This window comes from Vicugna pacos, chromosome 2 (genome assembly GCF_048564905.1).
Source record: "Vicugna pacos chromosome 2, VicPac4, whole genome shotgun sequence".
NCBI lineage: Eukaryota > Metazoa > Chordata > Mammalia > Artiodactyla > Camelidae > Vicugna > Vicugna pacos.
Window position 1 is genome coordinate 70,977,960 of NC_132988.1, and position 19,095 is coordinate 70,997,054.

A 19,095-nucleotide genomic window follows, 5' to 3' on the forward strand; every position below is an offset into this window, starting at 1 on the left:
CAGAGCTATTGTGAAGATTAAATGAGGCAATCTATGTTAAGGACACAGAAGAGGACCTGGCACAGAGTAAGCCTACAGAAACTGCTAGGTATTACTAGTGATTTTTTTTTTTTACTTTTTATTTAATGAAACTTAATTCACAAATAATCCTGCATTTTTAATATGTAAATTACTTTTTATTTTCTCAATTATACATTTTTCATTTTGTGCACCCTTTGTCTATATTTTGCATTATCCCTTCAGATTGGACTACAAGAAAAAAATTTTTTAAAACAGTATTTAATTCAAGGGCATGAAACTACTTGTGTTTCCTTCATATTATCACTAATTAGGTAACATGTCTAATAGACCCTTGCTTTCCCCTAAAGGAAAGTAACCAAACCGCTTATTTGTCTAGTATAGCTTCCTAGTTTCTGCTCCCTTCTGCCTATAAAGTCTTTCATTTCATGAAAGACAGGCCCCTTGGAACTCCTTTCTATCTCGTAAATTGGATGCTGCCCGATTCAAACTGGTTTTTGTTCAAATAAACTCATAAAATGTAAAAACAAGCCTCAGTTTGTCTTTTAGCATATCCCAGCATAATGAACGGACAGTCTGATTTTTACTTTTTCAAAGGGAGCTGATGTTTTGTTTTCTCACTACAAATTCACTGCATGAGGCAGGTTCCTACGCTGCCTCTAGACTCTAGAAAGTGACAGACATTGGCCAATCTTTTCTCACCAAAGTGGAGGTGAAAAGGCAGAGCTATGGAAATCCTTAGATCCAGGCCTGCTCAGCCAGGTCCTCCTCTTACTCCTACACACTCACACTGGTGTTTCTTTCTCCGGCTCTCAAGGTATCCCGAAGTCTCACAAGGGAGTGAGAAACACTTTTCCTGCTTTAAATCAAATTCCAGGAACCCTCGGAGGCTGCTGGGCGGAGCGCTGGTTTGGGAGAAAAGAGGGATGCTCTTGAACTAATTAGTTTAGCCGCCTTCCCTGTGTCCTCGCTACTGGAACATTAGCGTGCCCAGTGGGTGAGAAGCCGAGTCGCCGCCGGGCCACACCGCAAGCCGCCAATTCCCAGACGCACCTGCCAGTACTCTGCCCCGCCCGGGGCCTGCGTCCCGCCGCGCACCCTGACACTCCCGGAGCTCCTTCGGGCCCGCCCCCGGCCCTAAGCTCGGCTCCTGACCCCGCCCCTGCGTGGAGCCCCCGGGCACCCGGCTGCTGCTGGGACGCGCTCCGGGTGGGGGCGGAGCCTGGCTGCCGCTGCGGGACCGGAGCGGCGGGAGGTGGCGCCTCGGTCCAGAAGCCGGGGACTCGCGGCCATGACAGTGTCGGCCCGCGGCTTTTGGCTGCTCCGCGGCCGCCTAGGCCAAGTGCCGGCGCTGGGTGGGAGCGCGGTGCCCCCCTTGGCCGCGCCGGCGCCGGGAGCGGCCGGACGCGCGTTCCGGGGCTTTCGGAGCAGCGGTGTGAGGTACGAGCGCTCCCGGACGCTCGACCTCCTCGGGTCTCGGGGCTCCCGGGTGCGAAGCCGCCGGCGGTGGGAGGGGCGGCGGGGCGCCGGCAGCTGGCGCGGGCGAGGCCCTCGCGCGCGAGGCCGGGGCTCCGGGGCAGTCGCTCGGCGCGGCGGGGCTGGGGGCGAGGCCTGCCTGGGCTCCGAACTTGGCCTGGCGGCCCGGCGGGGAGGTGCGTCGGCCTCCAGTCGGGCGCCTTGGACGTGCTCTGCGTTCACCAGAACGTTCCATCTTTGCAGCAGGTGCAGTCGAGTGATCGAGGAAGACTTTTGAGGCCCCAAGGAAAGGTGCCAGAAAAACACGTGGTCTCTTGTTTCAGACACTTTGTTTTGGTTATTGGCATGTTTCGTAGACAAAGGAGCGGGGATGTCCAGCTGTCTTAGTAGTCTTTGAGTTTCTGAATTTCTTGGTTGGTAGTTATACTGATACCTTTTACAGCTCTAAAATCCTTAATGATTTCACACAACAGACATTAATCTTGTCTTATTCTTTTTCTGTATGGCGCTTCCTGAATCTCTTAAATCGTAGATTGAAGTGATCAATTTTACATTCACTGCATTTCTTTGGACCTTGTTTCTGCCTGGCATGTTGAAAATACAGAACAGTTCGGTTTTTAACTCTTCTGCACAGTGGTACCCAGGAGCACTTCACCCTTCCGTCATATACTTGTAGTTACTAAAATCTAAGAAGCTAAAAATACATTCCTTTGACCCAGAGCTAGTGAGTCCAGAAGAGATTCTGTTTTCTGACTTTCGGGGCTTCCAGGAATGCGCTTTCACTGCAGTTTTATATTTTACTTTACAGAGATTATGTCTTACTCATCTTTTTGTATCCCCAGTGCTCAGCATTGTACCTGGAAGAAAGTAATGATCAGTAATGTGGAAAGACAGAGCTACTGCTTATTTAACTTAAATAAACTCCCCCATTGTGTATATTTTGGACCTTAGTCTTGAGTGACTGATACTAAAAACAATATTTCCTGTGGGGTTTACTTTGGACATAGTTTATAGTGACTACTACTTGTCTTTCACAAGTATATGTGAGAAAATAACAGAGATTCAGAGTTCTGGTTGTGGAAGCTCTCAGTGTCTGAAAAAATTGTCCAGTTGGTCTGGAACTATCAATTCTACTACCTAGGAAAAGATTCTGTAGAATTCTATTTGTTCTACAGAAATGAAGGAATTATGTACTATAGTCACTCTTATTTCGATAATTATTTTTTGAATTTCAGGTATTTTTGGGCTTCTTTCCAGAGTGCAGATAACCTTTTTCAAATTGTATAGCTGGTTAACTTTGTCAGCTAATGTAAATAAACGACCCCAACACCCTGTCTTCTCCATGTACATTGAATGGGAGCCACAATAGTTACAACCCCAACATTTCATTGTAGCCACTTGCTCCACACATATCCATACACACACACACACACACACACACACACACACACAGAGAAAATTCAGATTTTTAAAAATTAAATTAATGGCCTCTTTATAATTTAAAATAGTTGAGTGCAGTAGTTTTGGAAAGCTATTTTTAATATAAAGAAGTATTACTTTCAACCCAGCTGGTTTCGGCCCTATTTAATACAAATTATAACTGTATAAAATAATAATACTTTTGATAGTTTTTACTTTTTCAAGGCAGCACCAGTTAAGTTAGTATTAGGTGGTGTTTTTGATGTCCTCTTGGTGTTGAATACCATATATGAAGGTGAGGTTGGCTGTAAGGTTGAGAAACACCTGTGGACTGGTGGGTCTCGGGTGGGGAGGAATTCGGACAGTGTGTTGATGCTTATTGGTGTCTCTTTTCTCTTCTAGGACCAGCAGAGAGAAGAGATTCCTTCCAGAGGTCACCACTGTCTGCCTCCCCACTTGTCCCCATCCTCAGTCATCTTTTTTCTGATATGTAGTGACACGTTAGTTGTCTAGTTCTTCATAGTGAGTGTTTTTAAAATCTGATATCATTCCTACTGATTTGAAATTTGAACCTTAGTGTTAAATTGTCTTTAAGTTTTATAAGCTCTTTCCCCAGTGATATTGACTGTTTTCAATCAACCGATTTATTACCAGTTTCTGAGTTACAGCACCTTAAATGAATAATGAAAAAAAACTTTGATCATTTTTTCATATTTTTGACTAATTAGTTACCTATAATAGTTGAACATATAAATACTTTTTTAGTGGAGGAGTTTTTTTAATAAGCAGAATTTCAATAAATCATGTTTGGCAAAATTTGAAAGGTACAGAATCTTGAAGTATCTTTTAATATTAACCTCTCAATGGTTTTCCTTTAAAATTTGCAATTATTTTTTTTCCTATTTTCTCAAGAGAAATTAGATCTTATTAACTGGAAGAAAATACATTTAATGTCATAGAAATAAATAAGCCCTTCTATTTGTTGCAGCTTATTTTTTCTTGAATTACCTAAACAGCCAAAAAGTTAAAACATTCTTAGTGATCGAATTTTTCCCATTTTTTCCTTGCTGTCCGAGAGATTTAGAAATGAAAATATCCTTGGGTTATAAACATCACATGAGTCTTTGGCACAGGGCTTTTCAGTGTACGGAGCCAGGTAGCAGCCTGTCCCATTTGGAGGTGAGGTTATAGACTTCACACATTCAGGCCATACTGTAAGCAGAGTTGCAGGTGTCCTACAACAGGGACCTCCCCAGATCCTACACTTTAGATCCTCCTATCTGAATTCATTTTCAGTAACTGAATGGATATCCCAAGCATTCGTTCCATGTTTATCCCATTGCTCAGTGATGGCAAAAATCATTCATTTGCCAGATTCTCTTTATTTTTCCTCTCCTGCTGATTCCTTTTAGTATTTGTAAAATCTTGTATGCTGACCGACAGCTCTTTATGGAGACCTCATCTTTTCTTTTTATCTCACTACTAATGGCTTTATAATTTTTATAGCTAGGCTGGCATTTTAAAAAAAAAAACATATTTTTGGAGTTAGGAAGAGACTCCGGTTTATGTTGTTTAAATAATCATGATTTGTAGAGTGGGGTGTTTAATAATTAAAAAACAATATTTATCAGTAAGGCTGTTCATTTTCCTTTAGACTCTTCCCTCTAGTGCTTACTCAGTATTTCTCTCTCTGCCATAGAATTATTTGATTTAAAGATCTTTTTATCCTCTTGTGAAGCTTGAAGGGCCCAGACTCCAGTTAGGACCATTACTAAAGATGATTTTCCATAACCTGATTTCAGCCAAGATAAGAGTTAGTCCCAATGGCTAGCAAAGGCAGTTTCTTAAAATCATGTTTTATTTTGTTGGCAATATTATACAGTGGTTTTCCTATTGTAATGCCTTACTTGTTCTAAAGAAAATGAGATATGACAGCTAGCTGGTTACAATTTTTGATTTCCAAGCAGTTCTTATTTCATTTTAGATTTCAAACCTAAATGTTTCACCATTTCTGTGTTGCCATTGTTTTTGCTAACATTTTATTGGCTGCATCATCCATATTAAGTCAATTGGCCATAACTTACATAACCATCTTGCTGTTGTTTAATGTCTAGTCCTTGAAACATGAAATAATTTACTCTGAGATTCAGGTCATGTTCTTGTCAACGTCATACCAACCACGTTTGTTCACTTAATGATCTTAACTCTATATAAGTTTCTATAATTACTTTTATTAAAGGGTATGTCTAGAGCTAAGAGACTAGTCAAAGATTCATAATTCTAAAGTGGGGGCATATTACAGTTTAAAACAAATGTTTCCTCCCCACCCCCTTGGCTGTTTATCATTAACTTATATCATCTTGCCTTTAAGTAATCCAGTTGTATTGCTGAAAAATTCTTAATATTTAATAATCCCTTACTCTGTGTTAAGCACTTTGATAGAATTTTTCACATACAGTATGTCCTTTGTCCTTACAACAACTGAAGGAAGTAGACACTGTTACTATTCCCATTTAACAGATTGAGAACAGGTTGGGACATAGAGAAATTAAATAACTTGTCCAAGATAACACAAGAAATAAATAGTGAAGACAGGATTTGAAGCTGCACGCAACCCAGTGCTTTACTCTATATGCAATTTATAATTGTCATATCTCACTGTTGCTTTTCCTCTTTTTCAAAACATTTATTAAATCTCATAGAACTCCTGTGAGTCAAGAAAACTAATTTTGCATATAGATACTAAATACTGTCAGATTCCCTCACCACCAGGTAACCTGGGACTTCATGAGAAGAATTTAGACCTCCTTAAACTTAGATGGGAGGTCACTAATCTCTGATAAATTTAGCATTTTCTTCAATTATGAATGTTGGCAACACACCACAGTAGTATTAGCAGTACTTGTGAGGTTTCCAGTAAAAATACAGATATTTTAATATCACAGAGTTGAGGCAGAGATCTCAAAACACACACTCACCACTACTCTGGTATTATGGTAGTTATTAGACTTGCTATTAGATCCTTTTATTTAATGCTTTTAAAAAAATGTTTGATAACAGTATTTCAATAAAACTGGCTTCCTTGTAAACCTGTATATCCTATATTAAACACTTAAAAAGGTTGTTCTGAGAAGGTGTCCATAGGGTTCAACAGACTGCCAAGGATTCTTATGGTATAAAGCTTAGCATCTAAGATTTTTCTGAAAAAGTATGTGTGTTTAGGTAGCTACTGATCTTCCAAGTTACAAGTTAGGGCCCTGAAAGTTAAGTTACAAAACTGAATAACAGTCATACTTAATGAAAAGAACTTGTTTTACATTGTATTGATTTGCAGAAGTATAATTTCTGATAAAATTACTTCACAGTGTAAGATAGTATTTAGGATATGAAATGAATGTTTTTAAAAGGCCATAAACTTAACATTCCTAAGTATTCATTTACTTTAAAAACATTCGTTTACTTCAAAAGTCTCCCTAGTACTAGTGATTGGTTTCATTCCACATGTAATTTTACCCTGGTTCCTTTGGATTTCATATCAATGAAACTATGTTAAGACCTGCAGAGATGTTTAAATTGCTCATGATTGTATTAGGCTTTTTCACCTTTGTAGATCATAAAACTGTTTACTGCAGCTCTAATTAAAGTTGTGGTTGAAAGTGAGATTAAAACGTAGATGCAGAAGCAAAATGTCAAGTATACAAATTAGATACACTCTTGATCTTGGGTAGATTTTATTTGCTGTTACTTTACTATTTTGTAAAGGAATGTTTTGATACACAGGAAAGTCCTGATTTTTTTCTCTCCTGTTTACTGCTTTGCTTTAGTTAATTAAACACTTCATTTAGTTTTAGTAACCATAGATTAGGATGGTTACAATTTATTTTCTGGAAAGTATAGGTAAATAATCAAGCTCTTAGAAACAGCGCTAAATGCTGATGGCTTTCTGGTGCCATATTACTTTTGGTTCTCTGAACAGGTGTCCATCTGTTACTTAACAGAAACTAGGAGAGAGAGCCATTTTTACAAATCAGCCAATCAACTCTTAGCCAAATTCTCTTATGTAAGGTCAACAGAGACCATTCCCATTGTATAGATGAGGAAATTGAAAGCCTTTGAGAGCAGTTAAGTGACTTGTCCAATTTCATTATAGCTACTAAGGGTGAACCAGGGCTGGGACTCAGGACTTCTGGCTTTGGGTGAGTAATTTGTACTGAATTGTGTTGCCCTACTAACCTCCTCCCATCCGCCTTCCACTCTGATTTATTGCCTCCTAATGAAGTCACACTTAGTGCTAGCCTAGCAATGGGGTGAGAATAAAGTACTGAAAGAGAATAAAGTGCTAAAGAGAAGTCCTGCCTTCTCTGGGGGTGACTTGCAACATTTCTGTCTTTTTAGGAAATGACACCTGAGCGAGTAATGACAGGGTGCCTTGTATGAAAGCTATCTAAGGGGTCAAATTGACTTCACTTTTGATGTGTATTAATGTCAATGTGACTGTATAATTTTTTGATGAAACCAGCAAATTTTTAAGAGTAAAAAGTGATGAAAGTTACATATTTAGAATATTTATTGATTTATATTAGGCAACCTATAAAATAATTCTATTCAAAACTATTTTCAAAGTTAACATTTTTAAAAGGTAATTTATATCCTTATACATTAAAACAGTTTAAGTTTTTTATCTTAATTTTTATTAATACCCTTAAATGTTTGTGTTAACTATGCAAATATTAACTTTTAACATGTGACACATTCTTGGTGCACATTGCCATGCAGTTGACTCTTGAACAATGCAGAGGTTAGGGATGCTGACCCTCCACATAGTCAGAAACCTTCACAGTTGGCCCTCTGTATTTACAGTTCTGCATCCTCAGATTCAACCAACTGGGAATCATGTAGCACTGTGGTACCTTTTTAGTGAAAAAGATCTAAGAACAAGTGGACCTACGCAGTGCAAACACATTTTGTTCAGAGGTCAACCAAACCTGAATCAGTTTCTTAGCCATATCTTCCTTTAACACCTAGTTTCTGATACTTTTCTGAAAAAAAAAGAAGTTAAATTTGCTGCAGTTTTCTTAATTACTCTTTTCTTTAGACAGTAGTATTTTTTGGTTTTAAAAATACTGTCACTACAGATGCTAAAGAACCTGGTAAACTCAGAACAAACTGCTAAATGGAACATAGTCTCAATTTTAGTTTTTAAAATATTGAATGTGAAGATATTTCAACCTAAATAATTTTCACAGGTGCTATCTTCATGTCTCCTTTCAAAGTACCTTTCTTTGACAAATATTTAAGATAAAAGTTATCAAATAAGTTGTGCCTATTTATGATTTAAAATATTTTATTATTTATAGATGCAGTAAATGATAGGTCTTCTCAATTGTATTCCATTAAATTACAAACTATGAATTTATTCAGTGAAAAATAGGAACTTTATCAAAAGCTCTTCCCACAATTGGAACATTTTAAATTGGATTGTAGATGTATTTGTTTACTAAGGCTACCATAAACAAAGTACCGCAAACTAGATGGCTTTGTGGAGGAGACGATATTCCCCTCTTTTGTCTCTCAGTTCCTTGAGCTGGTAATTAAAATGACATAAGACAGATGAACAGGAGAAAATCAAGGTTATTATGTATGTATGGGAAATTCACATAAACATGGAGAATTCCTAAGACAGTAAGGCAAGATGAGGTTTGTATGTTATTCTAGACTAAGGAGAAGAAGGTAAGGGTCTGGGAAAACAGAAGTAAGGAAGGTGAAGAGTTACTGTTTGTTAAATGTTTGCTGTGTCATCTAGAGACAGTGGGACACAGAGAGGATTTTGATCAAATGGGTCTTGCTAGCTTCCTCCTTGTCTACCACACCTAGTTCATACTCTACTATGTTTATCTGTGGTTGTACCATGGTTATCTGTGGTGACAGCGCCTTCCTGAAACAGGCCTCCTATCTTAAATTCTCTTAGGCATTTAGGAGGAATTTCAAACATTCTTCCTGAGTCTTTTGGCCCTTGCTTGTTTCAGCATGAAATTATGTGTGTGGCACATCTTGGGGCAACTTACCCTGAACCCCATCAGCTTAAAACAACAAAAAATGTATCCTCACATTTGTGGAGGCTAGAAATCTGAAACCAGCGTATCGGCAGGACCATGCTTTTCTAGCCTGTTGTTGCTGGCAGTCCTTGGTTTTCCTTGTCTATAACTGTGGGACTCTACCCCTGCCTCTGTGGTCATATGGCTCTCTTGCCTGTGTCTTCTCTTCCTACAAGGACGGCAGTCATGCTGGATTAATGGTCCACGCCGGTATGACTTCATCCTCCATCTTAATTACATCTGCAAATACTTTATTTCCAGAAAAGGTCACAGATACCAGAGATTAGGATTTGAACATACCTTCTTAGGGTCACAATTCAACACACAACAATAGAATTTCAAAATCGCTTGTATACTGTTTGAGCCATCATTGTTTAATTAGTTCAGTGTTTCCCTCGCTTTTGAGGGGAAACATTTCTGTTTGTAAACTTTGATTTCAGTGATTGCAACTCACTGAAAGTTTCAAATCTGAAGTCCCACCTGCCTTGGTCTATTTTTTTTAATATATTGATTAACAGTTTTTGAACAAAATGCAACGCTTTTAGGTCTTTTGGACTCATTTACAAAATAGATTTTTAAATACATTTCTAAAATCTGATGTAGGGAATAAAGAGAATACATTCTGCTGTGATGAAATTTTTTTGTGTTCAATATAAACTTCACAAAAGCTTTTTAATTTAGTTACAAAACTGTTTATGTGTACAATATTTGTTAATTTGTTATCAACTTATACTTTATTTGGTAGATTCTAGCTTATTTGCACACTATTCTGGATAAAGAGTCCTGTGACCAGTTTCGAGTACATATGCTTCATAGGTTTCCTTATATGGAAAGTAGCTGACCCCTATCAGGAATACTAGAGTGGGGACTCCTGCTTTGAGAGTAATGGGGGCATAAACCAGAGATTCCTAACCAAGGCTCGGCAGAAGCTCTTTATAGATATTTTAATTAAACCCTGTGGGATTTTTAGGTCTAGCCTATACAGAATCTCAAAAAGTTCCTGACAATTCCTTAGCCAGTCTGTCTTAACTGAGTCCTGTTGTGTTCTGTAAAAGAAATTTTGTCAGAAATGGTGGAGATATTCTTAAGAGACAAAAAGTGGACACTAGAGGCAAAGATGGTTGAGTTTCACATTAAAATCAAGAACTCATCAAAAGTAACCATTTAATAAATGAAAAGACAAGCCACATACTATGATACTTGATACACAGATATAACTAATATAAGATTAATATTCAGAATGCATAAATAACTTCTTCAAATTAGGCACGGGCTAATAATTCATTAGAAAAATGGTCAAGAGATGAACAGGCATTCCATCAAGAGGAATGCCAAATGGCCATTAAACCTATGAGATATCCAACCTGTAGTGATCAGGAAAATGCATATTAAAATCACAACAAAATTCCATTAACTAATTGGTTAAATTAAAAGCTTTGACAAAATCAAGGAAGTAGAGTAATAGAAATTCTTAAATACTACTGGTGGACTTGTGAACTAGTGCAATCACTTTGGAAAACAAGAAAGATGGCATAAATTGAACATACATAAATGATCTTATAATCCCACAATTCTATTCCTGGGTGTAAACGTTAGAGAAATATTCTCATATTTCATATTATATACATATATAAATGTGATAGATGTCATGTAGATCATGTATATTATAAATTATCACACATAGTATATACGGTGTATATTATTATAATAATAATGTATATTGTTATATTTTTAATGTTTAGAGATACAAATATTAGGTTAAATGGTAAAAACGAACAATGGAATTATAAACCAAAATTTCAGGATCATATTTAACTCTATGAGAAAGGAAAAAGTTTTTGGTAGGGGAGGGTTATATAGACAGTTTCAGTGATGATGATACTATTTTTCTTAAACTGGGTGACAAGGTTTTTAATTTTACTATAACTGTTTTCTTTTCATGTGTTTTATGTTTTGCATCTACTCACTTAATATAATTCAAGATCTATTTGATAACATTTAAAATATTTTAAGATAGAAAGATAAATATCCAGAATACTACCTATTTCACCATTTTATTTTATGTTTTCCCTTTTAATCTTTAGTCATATGCATTCACATTTTAACAGTTATAATTATGAACCTACAATTTTTCATTTAATTTCTTCACTTAATTTTATACAATGAATATTTTCATATATTGATGTTTTTATAGTTAATTATTTTCAGTGGCTGCATAGTAAAACATACAAATTGTGCAAATTATAATAAAAATTTAACTCTGAGAATTCCACAGATATTTAATAAACACATACAATGTGCAAAATACTCTTAGGTATTAAGGAAGAACAGTGTTTCAAGTCGAGGGAATAGTACAAGTGAATTCTCAGGAATAGAACCTGGCGTGGTTGATAAGCTGAGATTTAGCTATGTGTAGTGTGGGACTTGGTGAGCACAGTGAGGCTGAAGAAAACTCATGCAGGAGTGTGTAAGCCACAGGACATTTGGATTTGAGTTAAAACTCCTGTTTTTCAGTTTCTCAGGTCAAAAATTTTGGAGTCATATTTGACTCGTGTTCTTTTTCTCACACCCTACACCTAATCTCCCAGTGGCCCCACCCTCAAAATAGATTCTAAATCAGGCTACTAATCACCTCCACTGCTATCCGCCTTGTCCAAGCCACCATCATCCCTTGCCTGGAATACCACACTAGCCTCTTAACTGGCGTCCCTGCTTCCCCGCTCCCCCCCTTCCTTCCATTGAGTCTGTCCTCCGCATTTTAACCAGTTATCGCTGAAGTAGGAAATGGCACTCCTCAAAATCTCCAGACAGCTTTCTATCTCACAATAAAGGCAAATGCCCTTCTGAAGGCCTGTCGAACCCTGTGTGATCTGATGTCACACTACTTCTCTGACTTCATGTCCTGTTCTGGTCCATTTGTTCTTTCCACTGCAGCCACTGGCCTCCTTGTTACTCATCAGACATGCCAGGCATGCTCCTGCCTTGTCTTTTGTGCTTGCTGTGTACTTCCTAATTTAGCCTAGAATTCTCCTTCAGTGCCACCTGATTAATCAGAGAAGTGACACCTTAATCCACCTATGTAACATGGTAATTCTGGCCTCCAGGTATGCCTTTTCTTTCAATTTGTACATATGATATATTAAATATTTGCTTTTTAAAAAAATTTGCTTATGTCTTCTCTAACTGGAATATAATTTTCATGAAAGTGACCCATTTGTTCCGTATTATTTATATTCCTGGTGCCTAGAATAGTGCCTGGCATATAGTTGATTTCAATATGTATTTATTAAATTAACAAAAATTGGACATGTGGATTTAATGAGGGAAGTGATATGATTCCATTTGGAAAATCACTCTGGCTGCAGTGTGGAAAATGAATTGGCAGAATTCAAGACTTGAGCCAGGGAGAATTCCTAGGAGTTGTATGCTTCTGTGGCTGGAAATTTGGGTTGTTGCTCTTAACATTTTTCACCAATATGTGTGTTGAAAAAAAAATCTCATCTCCTTATGCACTAAAGTCTTTTATGTGAGCTATGAATGTGTGTGTTTACCAGTCCTTCCAGCATATCAGCTGATACAGGCATCCTCCTGTTGGACCTCCGCTAATCCCAAGTTGCTTCATTTATCTTTATATCACGTCTCCCACAGAGACGTGGGAGAGTTGCGAGGCTCTGCAGTGACTGAGGGAATCAATGGAATGGACCAGTTGCTACTGAAAATGCTCTAAGTCCGTATACATAATTGGGTGGGAGTCTTATGTGTGTTTACTCATAAACACCAGCGAGGCCAGGCTTTACCATTTCAGCTGTAATTAGCAAACTGACTTAGCACATCAGTGCTGTGATGTAAAGGAAGCCCTGTCACCTCAGACCCCAACACAGAAGGTGTAGTCAAGTTTCATCTGTAGATAGACTGTCTTTATGGAAGTGATGAATCAGTTTACGCCATTGTTACCTCCACCATCCTCAGGTTCACACAGTTTTGTAGTGTCTAGGGCATCGGTAACCTGGATGCTTATGCTCAGTGATTGCCAGTTTCACAGTAGCCCATAAATAAGTCATTGTGTTTAACAGAGAATCAGCTAATAAAACACGTGCGCAGCTGTATTGCTATTCATATGCTATAAAATGTAACATAGAACTCAGATGGCTTTATATTTTAAAATAAAAATAATGTTCTTAAGAGTGAATTCTAGTATATTAGCAGATAAACTGGCTTCTATAGTAGAGTATTTTACCTATCTGAATATTGCTGACACGATAAATTTTTAGAAAGTAATTTTTACTGCCTTATAAATGAGTCATGCTGGAATTATTTGCAGTGTCTGCAACCCTTCGTATTTGTTAATGTAAGAGTCCTTGTTCTCTTAGTATTAAAATTCTACTTAAATGAATTACTAAAAAATGTGCACCAGGAATTCAAAGTAAATAGTGGAAAAAGCTTGTTACTTAGTCCTGAAAAATAAAATTTAAACTCAAAATGAATATATTTTTATCTTAACTTGATTTAGTCTATGATTGTAATTACATACTAATTACTAGAATGTACAAAGGCAAACTACAAAAGCTCACTCAAGAAATAATAAATAACCTGAAGAGCCCTCTATATTAAAAAGTTAATTTGTAGTTTTAAACCTTACAACCCAGAAAGCTCCAGGACCAGATGGCTTCACAGGTGAAGTCTACCAAACATTTAGGGAAGAAATAATATGAATTCTACACAAACTCTTCTGGAAATTTGAAGGGGATAGGATACTTCCTAGCACATTCTCTGAGGGCAGCATCACCCTGACACCAAAAGCATGCAGAGATAGTACAAGAAAGGAAATCTACAAGTACCTCTCATGTACATAGGTACAAACATTCTGTCTTAAAATTTTGATGAAATCCAAAATATCTGGAAATGATAGGTGGGAAGTTTATCCTAGGACTGCAAGGTTGGTTTCACATTTGAAAATTAATCAATGTAATTTAACATATTAATAGACTAAAACCAAAAAAGCATATGATTATATGATCTTCTTAATAGACACAGAAAAAGCATTTGACAGTATTCTGATACAGAGCCTCATCAAACTAGGAATAGAACTAAATCATAAAACTGAATGTGTAACCTAAACCCATAAAACTTCTATAAGGAAACATTGGAGAAAATGTTTGTGACCTTGAGTTACGCAAAAAATTTCTTAGACACAATACCAAAAGCATAAACCATAAAAGGAAAATTAATTGAAATACATCAAAATTGAGAACTTAGCATCCAAAGACACAGTTAATAGAATGGAAATATGTCAAATCACATATCTGATAAAGGACTTGAATCAAGGATATATGAAGAACTCTCAAAATTCAATATTAAAGGGCAAAAACTCAAATCACACAATTCACCAAAGAAGATAGGCAGATGCTGTGTAAGCACATGAAAAAAGTGCTGAACATCATTATTCATCTGGGGAATGCAAATTAAAAGCACAGTCAGATGCTGCCATATAGCCACTAGATTGTCCAAAATTTAAAAGACTGACCATACCAAGTGATGGCAAGTATGTGGAGCAACTGGAACTCTTGTATACTGCTTGCAGAAATGTAAAATGATACAACTTTGGAAAACAGATTGACAGTTTCTTACAAATTTAAACATACCATATGACCCAGTCATTCTGTTCCTAGATATTTGCTCAAGAGAAATGAAAGCACATGTGCATACAAGACTTGCCCATGAATGTTTATAGCAGCTTTGTTTGTCATGACTAAAAACTGGAAACAACATAAATATCCATCAACCATTAAATGGATATACACATTTTGGTATGTCGTTACAATGGAAAGCTACTCAGCAATGAAAAGAAATGCACTACTGATATGTGCAGCAACATGAATGAATTTTAATTGTGCTGAGTCAAAGTAGCTGGATAAAATGGAGTATGTAGTGCATGATTCCATTTTTATAAAATTCATGATAATACAAACTAATATATAGCAACAGAAAGCAGATCAGTGTTGTCTGGGGACATGGCAGGGACAGATGGAATAGTGAGATTAAAAAAGGATTACCAGGAAACTTTTGGGGGTGATAGATATGTTTATTTTCTTGATTTTGGTGATGGTTTCCCAGGTATATACACACATTAAAACATCAAATTGTACACGTTAAGTATATGCAGTATATTGTATGTCAGTTACACCCTAATAAAGCTATTATAAAATTAGGACAGTAGAGTAAGATTGGTACACTGAATTTACAATGACCTTTCATGTCTTGAAAGCTATTAAATTTTCAGTGAAAAGTAGACAAAATTAAAATCAAAAGTAGAGTGTACTTACAATTGTAATGTCTAACCAATCATTTTATTTGCTCAAGTTGTTTACCCACAGTTACGATTATTATTAAAATATACTTTTGTGTTGAACTGAAGAAATGATTTTCAAACATGGTCATGTACAAGAATTACCTGCGGGAACCTGTTAGATGTGCAGATTCCCAGGCCCCCTCCATGGATTCTGAATCATGGGTGTGGTCGTGGGGTCTAGGAATCTGCAAGTTCAGTAAGCTTCCCAGGCAATTTTGATACATGTATCCATAGACCACATTTCAGAATCATTTCTTAGCAGAACACTGTTTGCAACAAAATTGTGTAAATCTGGATGAACGCTGTGGATCACTGGTGCCAGACTGAAATGGAGTATTATCTGAGTCTACGTATGTGTACACCGGCCTATTAGAGAGGGGAATTGACTTCCCTGGAAGGGGCAGCAAATCTGCATTTTGTCTGTATTGGCTGGTATTCATGATGCCTGATCTTGTTAGAAGATAAAAAGTGTCCAGGTACTTGAAAAAATGAAGGTGCCATAAGGTTTTTCTTTTCTCCCTTTTTCTTCTGTTTCCTCCTTTTCCTCTTCTTCGCAATATTCACTGACCTGCATTTGGCATTTTGGGTCGTATTCATGTGCTATACAGTTCATGCTTTCATCAGGCCTTTCAACAGTGAAAGGACAGGGGCAGCAGGAAGAAGGGACCATCTGTTACTTTACCAGGTATCTTTAAAAACAAAACGTGCAGTAGGAGCCACATTAATTCACTACTTTCAAGTCTGATGTCAGGGAGAGTAGGGAAGTCTTCCTGTAATGCATTTCTTTGTGCCTTTCTAGAGATATGTGTCATCTGTCATACAGTGTTTCTTACCACCTTAGGCACTGATAAACCGCCAGGTAGTTTTGTACAGTTTTTCTACTAGAAGTGATGCTATGGTGTGGGGGTGGGGCGTACTGGCCTGGTCCCCACCGTGATCGATGACGAGCATGGCAAGACTGGCAGCTGTTGTCACAGTGGTCCTGGAGCTGAGGAATAACATTTTCCCTTGAGTAGGTTAGAAGAGTTGTGTAGTACAGAGCTCATGACTGGGGGGTCTTGTACAGGGTATACTATTAGGAGTGAACTGACTTTGCCTTTGGGTCAAAAGACTACGGTGCTGCGTCTATACCCCATGGCCTGGGGCTTTGAAGATGGGTGCTGGCTTTAACTAGACTGTGCTGCTCTGCCTCTTCTGAAAAAATAACAGAGGCTTCAGTAGCGTCAATATTTTAGTCCAGATCTTGAGTATGTGGTTTGATAATTTAAAAAAAAAAATCATGAAGTGAAAGTCATGAAGAAACGTTTACTGTAGCTAGATTATAATGTAGAACCAAAAAGCAGAGTTGGAATCCTTCACAAAATTAATAATATATTTTTGAACCTGAAGAGTGTGTCGAATATACTTGAAAAAAATCAATTTCCGGTTGCTCACTTGGGGAATCAAAGATGTCTTGTTCACTCTTGTACCTTAAATTTATGTGGTCGAATGTTCCTTAGTGCCTTTTTAGCACTACATTTCTCTCTTTGTTTTCCACAGACATGATGCAGTTATTATCTCAGGAACTGAAATGGCCAAACAAATCCAGAAAGAAATACGGCAAGGTGTGGACTCTTGGATTTCCCTTGGGAACAGAAGGCCTCACCTCAGCGTCGTTCTAGTGGGTGATGACCCCGCCAGCCACACCTACGTCAGGAGGAAGGTCAAAGCGGCCGCTGCTGTAGGTGGGCGTGCGTTTTAGTTGTGCTTTTTCCTAAATCATGTTTTCTGGTTTCACTTCAAAGTGTGATAATTATGAATGAAAACTGTCAACTCAGTGCTATTCAAATAACATGTATTATTATTATTATGAGATTATTTAGTTACCAAAGTTTATTTTCATTTCTTATTCTTTTTCTTCAGATTTTCTTACTTAATCAATTCAGTGTGATTTCAGATCCTATGATGAAATGTGAGAGCAACACTTTACATTTAAAGGGCCTGGTTTTGTCACATTTGCTTTAATTGCATGGTAAACCTGGCCAGTTCACTCTGTCCAACTTGGCTTGGTAGTGGCGGTGGCAGTATTGGTGTTTTTATTCTCTTTAAATCTACTGACAGTAGCTTATTGGCAATAAATGCAATTTGCCACATGGGGTCCTGGACTAAAGAATGCATGTGAATCATGAGAAAACATCTACACTATTTGAGAAATCCCTTCTGATGGTGCTTCGAACATCATTTTTGTAGAAGGACCTTTCCTTCTCGTGGGACGGGAGCAGAGGGAGCCAATCACATGCTATAAAACATCACTAATGGAAAAACACATCTTTGTTAGTCGAGTGACTTTCTGTACTTGTTTTTCTTCCAGGTATCTGTAGTGAGATCATTCTAAAACCTAAGGACGTTTCTCAGGAAGAACTTTTGGATATAACTGATCAGTTGAACATGGACCCAAGAGTCAGTGGTATATTAGTTCAGTTGCCACTGCCAGGTACATAATGCTCTTCTATGTGTCTGGTTTGGTTAGGAGTAAGGACACCTTTCAACATTATATGCTGACACCTCAAGTAATTTATAAAATATGTTCAGAAGGGGACTAGCTCTTATATTAGCATATAATAGGTGACAATTTCTGAATGACTTACATTTACAATGACTGAAAATTGTGAAAGAAAAATGGAGGCTTTGGCAACACATGCAGTTCTGGCTTTGCACAACAGTGCAAGAACATAGAAATGGCTGTGTCTGCTGCAGCTGGTCAAAGCGATCTAAATAAATCAGTGGGAAAATAGCTATTGTTCTGTGACCTTTAAAATGTTTTCTCAAAACATCAAAAACTCTCTTACTGTGGTTTGCAAATGTATAAGGACAGGAAAAATAGTAAAACTAATATTAAGTACACTGTGATTTAAAACATTAGAAACATTGAGAATTAAAGTGTTTTATTTCATTGGCAAAGTCTCGTCAAGAGGAGTTTGACCTTCCTTCCTCTCATCCTATAACTCTTCATACGGAGCGCTTGCTCTTTTCCAAGCATCTTTTCTGTGCCTTGGTGAGTTGAACTGTCATATTCCTTTCCAAGTCTGGATCAGCTTCTGTTTTGTCCTTTGTACTTTTGAAGTCATGAACTGTCTCTGAGAGTTTCTTTAATGTGAGGTTTTATCCTGGTGTCACTTTCTCTGGGGTGTTGTCGTCCTTTTTGTCATAAGCACGTTCCTCATTTATTTGGATCCGTTTGTCCTCATTACGTTCCTGTGGCTGCGTAGCTACATGGCTTCAAAGGGTGCAGCGTCAGCATTCTGGGGTCATGGCCTACTTCCTGTACAGCCCGTTTATATTCAGGTAGAAATCTACTGAAGCAGGTTTATCTTGTTTTTTACGTTCATGGTTCTTACCTTTATGCTGGCCTATGTCTCTTCTGTCTTTGCTGTGCCACCTTCAGTTCTTCTGTTCACATCCGCTTTCACTTCCAGAATCATCGCCTTTTATTTCTTCATTGCACTTCATCTTTACAGGCTCATTCCCTCTTCTCATTATCCGCTTCTGTGAAATGTCATGTGAGTTTATCACTGGGAGACAAGGAGGCAGTATGATTTGCTGTCTGTGTTTGAACTGAATAACAGATGTGCCGTGATCAATCACCGACAGACTCTGAAAGAAGTGACGTGTTAGTCACTGATCATGATGCTCATCTGTTACTTACGTAGTGATTTGTGGACCAAAGAGCTGGCAGTGCTTATATAATCACTCACAGTT

At 37.7% G+C, this 19,095-nt stretch overlaps 1 protein-coding gene across 4 annotated transcripts in view; it reads left to right on the forward strand.

Moving 5' to 3' along the window:
* The first annotated feature begins 312 nt into the window (after positions 1-312).
* The window catches only part of MTHFD2L (methylenetetrahydrofolate dehydrogenase (NADP+ dependent) 2 like), a 114,750-nt gene continuing 95,967 nt past the window's right edge, over positions 313-19,095 (forward strand). Inside the window, exons 1-4 of one of the 4 annotated variants that reach the window (XR_012060727.1) lie at positions 1,113-1,458; positions 3,316-3,435; positions 16,897-17,077; positions 17,708-17,790. Coding sequence is in view for 3 of the 4 variants with exons in the window: in XM_031689253.2 (XP_031545113.1) it covers positions 1,310-1,458; positions 16,897-17,081; positions 17,708-17,830 (457 nt within the window). In the remaining variant the exon portion in view is untranslated. Of the gene's footprint in view, positions 1,459-3,315; positions 4,915-7,062; positions 7,110-16,896; positions 17,082-17,707; positions 17,831-19,095 lie in introns of those variants that run through there. The other 3 variants (XM_031689253.2, XM_072941688.1, XM_072941692.1) reach the window with 3 other exon arrangements.